General features: G+C 38.9%; 2 protein-coding genes across 2 annotated transcripts in view; both read left to right on the top strand.

Moving 5' to 3' along the window:
- The window catches only part of LOC108607942 (neuroguidin), a 41,263-nt gene that overhangs the window by 16,930 nt on the left and 10,481 nt on the right, over positions 1-13,852 (top strand). The window lies entirely within an intron of this gene.
- LOC108607940 (phospholipase B1, membrane-associated) lies at positions 6,933-8,332 on the top strand. The gene has a single exon (XM_017999057.2). It carries the CDS (start codon positions 6,938-6,940, stop codon positions 8,303-8,305), a length of 1,368 nt encoding a protein of 455 aa, XP_017854546.1. The 5' UTR covers positions 6,933-6,937; the 3' UTR covers positions 8,306-8,332.

Genomic DNA, 13,852 nt, shown 5'->3' with positions numbered 1-13,852 from the left:
CGATTGCAGCTTTTGCTGCCAAGATACAAAAAAGTAATTGAAATGCGAATTTTTTGCTGCGAGATTAAGATAGATCGTCTATAATAATAAGAAACTTGTATTTATTTCAATATTTCAATTTCTATTTGTTATGCGCATAATATTAACTGACTAACCTTTTTTCCCGCTTGCTCTAAACTATTTCTTTACAGGTATGTAAATGCTTTTGATATCAATTGTTATTCTATGGTGAGTAGTAGATTTCTTCGATTGGCAACTTTAAGTGCGCATTTAAGCGTTTATATAAGGTCTCATTGTTGGTTTTTGAAAACGCTTAAGCGACATTTATATGGCATAGAATTGTCACAAGCTACAGATATAAACACGCTATGCAAACAAACTAGAATATTAAACATAATAACTGATTAATTTGCTCAAGTTTCTATTGTCACGCAATTGTAATTTGGCTGCTTTTAATTTATGAAAAACATGTGGGAAGCATTAAAAAAATTCGGGAGCAAAAGTCAGACAGTTGTGAGAACTTTGGGCCTAAACTTTAAACCAAATTTATTTCCTGCTTAACCCATTTAAACTATTTAACCCCAATTGGACGTCTTATGTTTTATATATTTTTTAGGCTTTTGTTGCACAAGTTTGCCAAAATGTATTTGGTTCAAAAGATTTGTTGCTTTTGTCTTACTCAAGCATAAACTTTATGACATTGCGTTATGGCCTAAACTTAATTTCTATGCAAAGCAATTCCAAAAAAAGTTCAACATAGTCTGCTGCATTTATTTCTTTTATTTTTTATTTTTCACTCCACACATGTGTAGCAGCATCTTCAGTTTACTTTTAGCTGCTGCTTCGACATATTTTCGTGTTCAAGGCCAGCGTTGGCGCTTTCTTTTACAATAGTCGACCTTGACGATGACTGTGGTCGTTGCTTGTTTGTTGTTGCTGCTGCTTTGACTGCGCAAGCGCCAGCGGCAACGGGCAGCTTGTTGGCTCTGAAGTTTGCACGCTGCTGTTATCAGAGAGCTCAACTCACACACACAATTCAAATTAACCCACTTAGAGTCTGTTGAACGCGCTTGCTTGGCTATTAACCTCTCTCTTGCTCACTCTCTCGCTCTCGCTCTCGCTCTTGCTGTCGACCCTTTGGCAATTGCTTATTGATTGCAAATGGCAACATTTAGTTTGTAGTTTTGATAGCTACTTTAGTTTTTTGTGTTTCAGCGCCAAAAACAGAAAATGTCGCAAAGTATTTTTATTATTATTATTTTGTTGTTTAAATGTTTGCGCTTGTGCAATGCTTAACCCGTCTATAGACTCTCTACACTACAATGTGAGCTTGGCCAACAGGCATTAATCACAGTTTAGTTGGCTTAAAAATTAAATTTACAAAGAAATAAATTTTAACTGCTTCGTTTTAATCCAAATCTTGAAGCAACAATTCAAATAAATGCTTACTAAATTATTTAAAAATGTGCAATAATTAATTCTTGCTATAATAAACTAATTTAAATATATGTTATTTAGTTTTTGACTTTTAGCTTAGTGTATTTGCTATTCGAGCTTAGCTCAGCTTTCGTTTAATTGCTGAAATTGAAACATAAACAAAAATATGAACACATCACACAATGCAACTGCGTTGACTGCTCTTTAAAATGAACTCAACAATGCTCGCTCTCACTCTTATGCTCTCAGCTTGCTGTCTCGCTCTTGCAGCTCGCTCGCTCTCTCTTTCTGCCGCTTTGAGGCAATTGCAGCGAGGTTATTATAATGTTGTAATATTTTATAAGTTTATTGTGCCGCTGTCTTTCAATTTTACTGCAATATGTATGTCCAAAAGTAAAATTAATAACAAATTAAATTCATTTAAAGCTTGTAACATTATATTGCAATCGCTTAATCTCATTTCCTTTACATGGGTTCTGCACTTGTTTAGCAATTGTTGATGCTATGACAATAATTAAATAGCAATTATAACTGTATTGCTAAATTTTAACAAGCGCTACGTTTTAGATTTTAATTTGCGTACGTTTTTGTGATCTTTACTAGTTCAAGGCTCTAAGCAATTAAATAAAACAATTATTTTGAACTAATGTGCAGACAAAGTTAACATAAGGCCACAAAAAACAAAACAAAATAGAGCATAATGTGAGTTGACATTTGCGCACTTGTTAAAGTTTAAAAAAATAAGTTAGCATTGCTGCAAAATAAGCAACACCCTTCAAGTCATTTAAAGTAGCTGCAAATTATTATTAATTATGCCATTTGTCTATATTTAAAGCGCTAATTTATAGTAATAAAATATTATAATACAACTGACTTTGGCTGAGCTGGCAACTCTACGCTCAAAGCTCCAACGCTCTCTTCAAAGCTTGTCGCGCTCTTAAGTCTACAAATTGCCTAAAACTTCGAGTTGTTGTTGCTGCTGCTTTTGTTGTGCAGCATGTTGCGCTAAACAATGTAGCAACATTGTTGACAAGCAACAACAACAACAACTGGGCAATTTAATGAGCCTCAATTAGTTTAAATGAAATGAAGCTGCGGCATTTTGATAGACACAACTTCAAAACCACAAAGCGTTTATTTAATTGAGTTCCATTTAGAGTAGCAAATCGCTACGGAATGTGTAGAAAAAAATATAAAAAGGGTAAAAGCAACTTGACCGCCCATGACTTTAGCACAGCGCAAATAAATTCTTCTAACTTGTATTACAACTTACTTAGTTTAGTATAAACATAACGACTATAGCATACGCTTTAGGCTATAAACAATAAGCCTACAATTATGCTATTGCTTTGCATAAATTAAGCAGCAAAGAGAGCGCAGAATTCAAAATTTAGATTAAATATATTTTGTAGTGTATGCAACTTGCTAAGTTGCCGCTCTGCATAAATATTTAAAATTAGCTATTAATGCTAATTGTAGAACAAGTTAATTTTGCAATTTGCCTTTCTTAAGCATTTAAAAATATACGTTATAAATAATGTATTTTATAGTTAAGTAGACAGCGCAATAAATTGCTATTTGCTATGCAATAAGTTGCCAATTGAGCTATAGCTAAACTTATGCAACATTTTTGTGCATAAATATTAAAATTTACATGACAGAGCAGTAAAAGTTTCCAATAGATGCGAATTTTGCATTTAAACATAAACTAATAAAGCATTAAATCATTTTTTATTTTAGAACAAATATATTTGGTAAAGACTGTGCAGCAGATCTATGAGTAAAGCATTTAAATTGAATGCAAAATTACAATAAAAATGTAAAGTAGCTATAAAAAAAATTTAAATATATTATAAAGCAAACAATTAGCATTGCTATTGCTAGCTCTGTCTCTCTTATACAGCTCAGCTTGATCGTTGTAGTGACTTTTAACTTTAAGCAGCATTTTACTTATAGCTTAACCTAAAGAACATTGCACGACCCCTGCAAGAATTTGTTGAAAACCTAAGGTACCAAATTCCAACGAATGTTAAGCTACATTAATCAGTTAGTTAAACTGCCATTGGGCAGTTGTGATCGCGCGTCGCTTAAAATGTTGCTACACTTGTTAATGCTGCACTGGCTCATGCTAAGCGTGAGGACAAGTCCTGCAGTCATAAATGAATCGACGCAGCTGCTTAGGCGTGTGGGCGCCAAGGAGCTGCGCTTTGGCACACACAATCGAGAGGAAGGACTTTACTTTACGCAGCTGGACAGTCAACTGCGCGATACGCTGCTGGGGCTGCGCAACTTGACGCAGCAGCTGGCGCTGAATCAGTTCGATTGGATCAGAGCTCGTAACATGGCAGCTGGACGCATGCAACGGCGCGTGCCACAAGCGCAGGCATTTCCATGCGATTTAAGCGATGCGCGCTCCAAGCAGCCGCCGCAGCTGGTGAGCCAGCTTAGAGCTGGTGACATTGATATTGTGGCAACGCTGGGGGATTCTTCGAATGCTGGCACTGGCATTATGGGCACTGGCGAGCTGGATGCCTATGTGGAATATCGTGGCTATAGCTACGCTGGCGGCGGCGTCGAAACTTGGCGCACTGCGCTCACCCTGCCCAACATACTGAAGCTCTACAATCCCAAGCTGCATGGCTATGCAGTGGGTCATAGCATGGCCGCCGATGTGCAAGTATCGCGCTTTAATTTAGCCGAGGCCATGCTATATATACAGGATATGCCGTATCAGGCGCATGTGCTGATTGAGCGACTGCGACGCGATCCTAAAGTAAACATGCAGCAGCATTGGAAGCTGCTCAACATACAGGTGGGCACCAATGACTTGTGCTCCGAGCTATGCAACTGGCATAGCTTGCAGGGATTTCTGCGCATGGACCAGCGTCAGCTGCTGCAAACTTTTCGTATTTTGCGCGATCAAGTGCCGCGTTTGCTTATCAACTTTATAGTGGTGCAGCCCATTGAAGCGCTGCAGCAATTAATTGATAGCGCACCAGCAGATTGCGCAGGTCGATTGCCGCTGTTTTGCAATTGTTGGAAGAAGCTTAAGCTGCCGCAAGTGCTGCAAGCTGCTAAACAATTTCGGCAGTTGCTGCTGGACGTAGCTCAATTGCCGGAGTTTAGACGCGATGACTTTGCTATTGTTTCCCATGGCTATTTGCGCAATCTGAGCTTGTGGTCCACACCAAATGGTGCAGTGGATCGCACGTACTTTGCCAATGATTGCATACACTACAGTCAACTGGGCCATGCAGCACTCGCCAATGTGCTATGGAACAGCATGTTGGCTCCACTGAATGAGCGCACAGCTGAAGCCTTCAGGCAGCCCTTTGCCTATTTCGAATGCCCCAATCCAGCCAAACCCTTTCTAAGAACTAGCGATAATTTATAATCATAAACTCGTTTGCTTTTGTTGCTTGCATTAAATAGAATAATTCTTTTAACCTTTGTAGCGCTTACATTTCAATAAGTAAACATTTAGCTAGTGTTTAACTAGTTGGGTGGGTTTAGCTAATCGCTTGGCACTTGCATTATTCATTGGGCAACTTTTTAATACGCGTTATTATTTGCTAATTATACTTAAGCATTGCTTTAGTTAAATAACAATAAGCCTTAAGCACTTTTTAAATAAAGTAATTGTCGCGCCTTTTATAAAAAAATGTTAATAACTTGTTTATTACATATAAGTAAAGTTAGAATGTCTAATTACTTTTGCAACAAACTTAGTTAAGTTAAGGGCAGCTTTGGATGCTAGCGATGGGATTGGGCCTGCTATTTAAGTCCTCAGTTTGGAGCGAGTTAGCAATACCAATTTTTTATGGTTATTTTTTAATTATTACTGATATAACTCAACTTCTTTTATATTTATTTATCAATATGAAAATATATGTAAATTTGTTACTATTTAAACGGACTGCACTTTGGCGCTTTTTGCTTAGACTTAAACAGACTTGAGCTCATTTTTACTTGGAACACTCTACTGCCCAATTAATGGCGTTTAACTAATCTTAAGAGCATTCCCATTTGTTTTAACTCTTCAATGATCAATTTGTTACTAAATTTCTTTAACAAAGTGCCTGTCTCTGCCATGATCGTTTGATAAGCATTTCTTCTTTGCCTGAAATGTCTCCGCAACTTTTGCTTTGTTCACAGCGCGCCAACGACCTTTACTGATAATCAGTTAAAAGCGGAAGCGCTTTTAAGCCTCTCGAAATGCCAGCACGCATTGGTTGCAGCCTTCGCTGAGAGGCTGAGAGCGGGACACACCCTCATGAATCAACTGTCTGCTTTATTTATAGTTTACTGTGCTTTATATTTTATTTTAAAAAAGGTTTGTGTATATTTTTTTGTCAAGTGCATTAACCGGCATCAAGTACGACAGAAATAAATTAATCCTAAAAACAGCTAGATAAGTACACTGTGTACTCAGCTCTCAAGATTTCAATTCTCTATTGCAAAAAAAGCAACAATAGTAAACAAACAATTAACTTTTGAGCAGCTTAAGTGGCTGAGCAACAACTAAAGCAACTCTAACAAAAACTTAAGCTTAATGTGTGCAAATATTTGAAGATTTTATTTCAAATCCGACTTGGACGGAAATAGCTTCCACAAATAGCAGTGGCTTAGAGCTGGGGGGGTCAACTTAATGTCTTTAGGCTTTGGTAGTGCGCAGTAATTTAAACTGAACCCTTTTAAACTGAATTAACTACGCAACTGTAATTGTTGTAGCTCCAATTTATTTATAAACTTTATGCTTTTTTTTTAATATTTTTTTTTTTGTTGTCTGTCATGTCACAAGGTAATTATTTTTGTTTTGGCTTGCTGTTGTTTTTTAATTCATAAATCTTTGAACTCAACGCACTTAATGTTTGGGCCTAGCTGTCTGGCTGAGTTTTATCATAATTATTAATGTTAATGTCTCGGCCAAGTCAAGTTCTGTAGCCTAGTGCCCCGTGTGTGTGATCTGTAAATTTATTTTGTTTTGTGTTATTTTGCTGTCTCAATGTAAGGAACGAGTGTTTAAAGTGCTTGGTGAGCTGTTTCAAGCGCTCGCTGTGGGCTCAGACAACAATTTTGATGTTGCTTGAGGTTCCGTTCATAGCAAAATATATTTAAAATGCTGGACACATTTGCTAGCGAGACGAGAACGCGTTAAGAAGTCGTTAAGTGTGCGCGTTAAATTGAACAAAACGTTAAAAGTAGATTGTAAATGAAATGACGCTAAGCACATATAATAAACCAAAGAAAGTATAAAGTGCATACATATAATTGCTTAAAGCAAAAAAAAAACTTACGTTCCACATGTAATCCACAAGCTGTAATGCTGCAAAAATAATAAACAAAGTGAAATTAGCATATTATATGCAAATATAAAACAATCCACATAGCATCCACATACAATCCACAAGCTGTAATGCTGCAAAACTAATAAATAAAGCTTAAAAAAGCGAAATTAGTATATTATATGCATAAATAATACAATCCACATAGCATCCACATGCGTTCCACAATGTTAAAAGTACGCTGCTGCAGCTTGCTCTTAATTTTATTGCAGTTGAGTGTAAACGTAAGAGCGCAAACGAAGCTGCAGCGACGTAATCGCTCACAGCAGCTGCTGGCCAGCATAGGAGTGCGCCCAGAGCATTACAACTCACGCAAACTCTACAGAAATACGCTGCCCCAGTACACGGATATAGATCGCGACTATCGCCAGTTGTTGCTGAGCACGCGTCGCTTGTCGCTCAACTGGGCGCTGCGAAGCGAAAACGAGTTGATTGCACGCAATCGAAGAGAAGGCAAAATGCAGCCAATTATACCAAAGAGTCAGCCCTTTGCTTGTGCACTGAACAATACGCGCAGCAGCAGCAGACCCACATCAGTGGAGCGACTGCGTCCAGGTGATATCGATGTGATTGCAGCCTTTGGCGATTCTGTATCCGCTGGCAATGGCATCATATCGCACAATGCTTTGGATATGGTGAACGAATGGCGTGGCATGACTTTCTCTGGTGGCGGCATGGCCGACTGGCGACGCTACCTAACGCTGCCCAATATACTGAAAGTGTTTAATCCGCAGCTCTATGGTTATGCCATCGCCAATGATCTGGTGGTGAATCACAGAACTTCGCGTCTGAGCATAGCCGAGCCCATGATCATGTCGCACGATTTGCCTTATCAGGCGCGTGTGTTTATAGATCTGCTGCAACGTGATGCGCATGTGGACATGCAACGCCACTGGAAGTTGCTCACCATCTATGTGGGCAACAATGACATTTGCTCCGACATGTGCCACTGGACGAACAGCGCAGCGCTGCTGGCGCAACATGCCAAAGATTTGCGACAAGCTTTTCGCTTGCTGCGCGACAATGTGCCGCGCCTGCTCATAAATCTAATTGTAGTGCCGAATATAGTGCGCGTCCTCAGTGGACTGCATCAGGTGCCCTGGCAGTGCTACATGGTGCATCGCATTGCCTGCAATTGTCTGATGAGCGATCAGCTGAGTCGGCAGCAGCTGCAGCAGCGTCAGCAGTTGCTGCTGCAATGGCAGCAAATTGATTTGCAAGTGGCGCGTTCGCCTGAATTTCAGCGCAAGGATTTTGCTATTGTGGCGCATCCTATGATTGCCAACATGAGCACGCCGCTGCTGCCCAATGGCGACATGGACTGGCGCCCCTTTGGGCACGATTGCTTTCACTTTAGTCAGCGCGCGCACGCAGTGTTCGCCAATCTGCTGTGGAACAGCATGTGGCTCCCAGATGAGCGCAAGCCGCAGCCGCAGCACATGCCCGATGATCCCTTCGAGCACTTCGAGTGTCCCAGCGCGCAGCGTCCTTACTTTCTAGTGCGTCCTAGTGCGGCCGTGTGATTAAATTAAAATAAATATTGTTGTTTTGCTTACCATTTCAATTAAATTATTTCATTTTTAATTAATTATAAAACACTAAAAAACACAATGCAACTCAAACCCTTTTGCGCTGGCATAAAAATTCATTAAAAAATACTTTTTGCCATATAAGCAAAAACAAAAAAAAGAATAAGAATTTTATTTTTTTTTGCATGCACCACACCCAACACTTTTAATTTTTTGCAGTTTTAACTCTGTACGCGTGACAACGCCAGCGCCTGCTTATTATGCCCTCTCTCTCTCTCTCGCTCTTAAGCCCACTTAGCCAAACGCCCAACCACCCATTTGTAATAAAAAAGCGTTGCCAGCATTTCCACATATGCAGCCGAGGCCACCTGCAAACCGGACAGTTGCCAATGGGCGGCAACCAACCCCCAAACATTTTTTACCCAGACATATATACAAATGAAAAAAATATATACACTTGCTTGTGTGTGTGTGTGTGTGTACATACGCCCACTGCAAACAAGCTTGTGGGTTGAGTTGGCCAAAATAAAAAAATAAAATAAAATCTGGCCAAAAAAAAAAAATTGCGGCCGCGTCAGCTGAAGCGGCAAACTGCGGCAGCAGCGCAAAGGGGTGGGGGCTGTTAAAAAATTATATTAAAAATGCACTGTCCGAAAAAAGGGCGTTACACACACACACACACACGTAGCCAGCCCCAGCCCTCTCAAAAAAAATGAATGTAATAATAAAGTTGAAGACTCTGGGCCTGGACTCTGTTGCTGGCGTTGATATATACACCTCTCTTTCCTACATATATATAGTATATTACATATTTAAACATTTACAAGCGTACAAAAATACAAAAAAAAAAAAGTGTCCCGTTGCAAAATATGCAATTTTTGCTGAGAGCTGAGCTCAGATCCAAAGTAAATAAAACCGAAATGGAATCACAAACAGCAGCGCAGCAAACAACAAAAGGAATAAAAATAATGAAAACCCCAAATGATAAATAAAATTTAAAATCTCGAGTCTTGATTAACCCAAACGAGCATTAGAGCGGTCACAGAAAATTTGGCCAAACGAGCACGAACCCCCCAAAAAAACCACACACACAAACACACATATGTATGTGTGTGTGGGCGTAGTGGGAGGCAAACACTGCATAAATATAATATGATTGCAAACAAAAACATTTGAGCCATTTGAGCTTGTCATTTGTAGCAGCGAGCAATTTTTTTTTATTTTGAGCGCTGCTCGCGGCCACCTCACCACCCACTATCCCAGCCCTAGCCCTGGTATGTTAAATATATATGAAAAGTATATTTGCTATGGTTTTGTTTGCTCAGACGTGTACTCAATGTGTAATCTGGTCAGCTGTCATGCTCTGATAACAGCAAGAAAATATATGCGAAAATAAATAAAATTTGCAAGAAATACTAAATATTAAACAAAACCTAAACATATATAAAAATACTTTAAAAACTTTGTGGCAAGCAAAAATGTTTAATAAATTAGACAGTTTCTTTAGTATATTTTAAAAACTACTATTAATATTTTAATTACAGCTTGAGTTATATACATAAAAAAATATTTAAAAATAAATGCAATGAGTTTTATCAAACGAATCGAACGTAAATGTTTAAAAAACTATTAACTCGCTTTATAAAATATTACTATTAATTTTAAAATAGCTACAAATTGAGTTTCATATGCTTAAATTAATGTAAATGCTTTTTCAATTTAATTTGATCTAAGCAAAAATGCCAAACAGCTTTAACTCTTATGCTTCTTTTTGATTTTTATCATTTGCTAATTTAAAAAAATAAATTGAAACTGCCTTTGATTTGTATCGTTTGCTAATTGAAAAAAATAAATTGAAACTTCCACTCAATTGCACTTGGCGTTGAAATTGAAGCAAGCTAAGCCCCTTGAAATCCCACAACGCTTTGTCCTAAGTTCATGCCACCGGACACTTGGCCAGACAAATCCATCAAGACACAGCAGCGTCATCGTCAATGGGCATAAAAATGTCTGCAGTGCAATGCGATGCCAGCGGGTTCAGCTCCAGTGCAGCCAGCATGGCAAGTAGTCAGCTGGAAGCGGCTGGAGCAAAAAAGAAAAAATATCAGTGCACGTTTGACATTAAACAGCGACAACATTTTCGCTTTGCATGCGAAAATGTCCCAGGACAAAGGGCGACGCGCACAGGATGTCGCGAATCGTTGTGGCATAAAGGCAACTGACAAACGCAATCGCAACCACCCAAACCCACTCAACCAACCAGCCAACCACCCACCCAACGCACACCAGCCCAATTGTTGGATTTGCGTCTGCTTCAGCGTCCACCGCTAACGAAGCGCTAAAACATCAGACCAGACGACGATGATGCTGCTTCTGTTGTTGTTGCTGCTGATGTTGCTGTTGCTCTTGTTGCTCGCTGGCTAACGACAATGGCGGAAATAGAGCAAAGTTACAACGCAAAAAAAACAGTAAACGGCGCAAAAATAAAAGCAAAGTGGCACGCAAGCTACTTGAGCTCTAGCGACAGCAGCAGCAGCTGAAGTTGGAGCTGGGATTTCTCTTTTTTTTAAGCGCACAGCACTCAGCTACGCTCAGCCTCAGCACAAGTGGACATGTGGTTGACGGGTTAAGGCGGACAGTTGACCGCCACTGGACAGCAGCAGCAGCAGGAGGAGCATGGGCAACTCTCTCAACGCTGGTGTCGTCTTTTCATTGTTTGCCATTTGTGCATGATTTTGACGGCTGCTTAGTTTCTGGGCAGGGGGGGTGAGCGGCACTTCAGAGTCTTGCTGACCACAATGCCAGGCCAGCGTAGGCGTTCGCTTTTAATCAACCACACTAATGGACAATGAAAACTGACAGGACAGGCTCAAGGTAACAAGCTAATCAGCGCAGAAGTGTAGCTGATCTGGCAAGGATTAAAGCTATATCGCCTTACTTAACATTTTGGCAGTTTGTACATAAATAAACTATAGACTAAAATAGTAAAAGTGTAGCTAATGCATCTAAAACTAAATTTTGAATATCTACATTGCATTTATTTAATTCTTCAAATTTATGGCAGCAACTAATAAATGAAAATAAATTTAACTTTAGTTAAAACAATGCGCTGGTTCGACTTATTTTTAGCAAATAGCAACTAACTAAAATTCTTTAATATTTATAAAGTATTTACATAATTTTCACTAAAAGTATTTTATGTAAAATTGTTAGTTAAGCAATAATTTGCTACAAGCAAATGTTGCTGTTAGCTTATGCAGAATCTTTTATTTATTTTATAGGCATTGTTAAATATTCTTAGAATATTATTCATATTTTATCCTATTATTATTTTCAATAAAAGTATAAAAGCAATAATTAGCTACAAGCAAATGTTGCAGAATCTTTTATTTATTTTATAGCCATTGTTGCTATAGCAAATAATCTTAGAATACAATTCAATTCTTCACATTGTTTCATGCCTTAACAAATGTAATATAAACTCACTTCGAATATTTGTATTATTTTTTTTATTTATATAACTGTTGGCTTAAAGTTAAAACTTAAGCTTCAGGGGGAAGCAGTCTTAGCTACTGGGGCTACGGCTAGGAATGTGAGGACTTAACTAGTGTTGGGTGACTTATGCTACTTATTTGCATATTTACATTTTAACTTAACATATGTTTCCATTTCCATTTATTTTGCTTGTCATTCATTGATAGTTTGGCTTTCTTCGCATATATATGCAATAATTCATAATAACTTAAGCGCCTAAACTATTAAACTTAACTGACTTAAGTTGTGTTAAGAACTTAATATGTGATTATTTATTAGCTTTGCTTTAAATATGTTTGGCATTCGCTTTATATTTATTTAGCTAGAAATTAAGCAACTTGAGCGTTGTTTGCTTTGTGTTTTTCTTTTTTCTCTCTGTGTATGTACACTTTGAATAAATGGAATGAAATGTTTGTATGCATGTAGAAAACCATTTGCTTGTGCCTTTTTGCCATTGTTTGCACTACACTTCAACGCACTTTCGTCATTGATCCGTTGGCGCTATGCAATGCACAGAAACTCGTAGCAGCATTTTTTTCAACGCACATACACACATGCATGTGTGTGTTGCGCTCTAACTCGCATTGCTTGCTTGGTTGAGGCTTTTATTGAATTTGCCTTTAGCCAACAACTGACCAAGGCTCGGGCCGAGTTGGGCCGGGCCAACTGAGTTTGCTGGCTCTCGTTGCATTATGCTGGAACATACGTTTTTAAATTCCATTCCTGCGTAGAATTTTTCTGCTTTCTTTGCTCACTCTCGCTCTCTCTCTCTCTCTCATATATTAGGTGGGTGGGCTGGGTTGGTTGCCATGGCGGCGGCGCTAAGCTTTGACTTGGGATTTGCATTTTTTACGCGCCCGCTTTATAAGCAAAGTGGAATGAAGCGACCATCATCATGGCTTCTACCATTTTGTGCTGATGTTGTGATTTTTCTTTTCACTTTTTTTTCACTCTGCTTTGTGTGTGTGTGTGTGTGTGTGTGTGGGTTTTTGTCATAATTCTCTATGCGCTGCCGTGTCCTGTTTTGGAATATGAAAAAAAAAGCAGAAAAGGAAACATGAAATCCATTTCATCAGCGGGGTTTCCGCTCAGCAGCAGCAGCAGCAGCTGCTTTTGTTCGCTCTGATCGCGTTGAAATTGTAATGAGATTTTCACTCAGCCAAAGGGTTTGTCTGCAATTTTACGCTAATATGAGCAAGAGACTTACCGTCTATTTAATTTATGAAATTTATCTGCGTCTCGCATCGAGGCCGAATGCATTCATCACTCAAAACAATGAGAACGGTTGCCTGGTTGCTGCTGCTCTTGTCCCGTTTTTGGTTAATTTTACTCATTTGGGTTTTTAATAGATTAAGCTGAGCCGTAGAGAGTCCTGTGAGTTCATAAAGCGAGCTTAGCAGACTGTTGCTGATTGATGCTGTGAAAAGGGTTAAACGCTTGTAAAATGCTGTGGAGTGCTTATGGTTATGAAATAAATATGCCTATGAAATAATTTTTTATTGGTTTGCTAAATAGAAATTAAAGTAGCAAATACAATTTCCAATTACTCAACAAACTTCAATGTTTATCTAAATGTCTAAGTGGGGGTGTCTCTCTCTCTCTTTCTCTTTGTTGCTGCCCACTCAATAGCAAATTGTATTTAAAATTTATATAAAATGCGCGTCGCATTTTGTGTTTTTTAGCTGTGACAATGTCTGTGTGTTTTCTAACCAGACTGCTTCACATGCTAAGCGAGTGGTTACACCCACACACACACACATACATAGACATGCTCCACCCGCGTTGAAATAACAAACAGCCACCATCCATATATACACCGTTATTTTTACCATACAATCAACGCGGCTAACGTGAAAAATTCGCGCGATTTATGCATGCATGAAGTGCTTTCGTATGTGTGCATGTGTGTGTGTGTCTGTCTACCACCCAGCTACCTTTGCACTAGCTACTGGCGCTACTCTCACCACAGCTATGTGTATGGGGTATGGGGCTCGCTGTTTTGTTTGG

Source organism: Drosophila busckii, chromosome 2L (genome assembly GCF_011750605.1).
Source record: "Drosophila busckii strain San Diego stock center, stock number 13000-0081.31 chromosome 2L, ASM1175060v1, whole genome shotgun sequence".
NCBI lineage: Eukaryota > Metazoa > Arthropoda > Insecta > Diptera > Drosophilidae > Drosophila > Drosophila busckii.
This window is presented reverse-complemented; position numbering and strand designations above follow the sequence as displayed.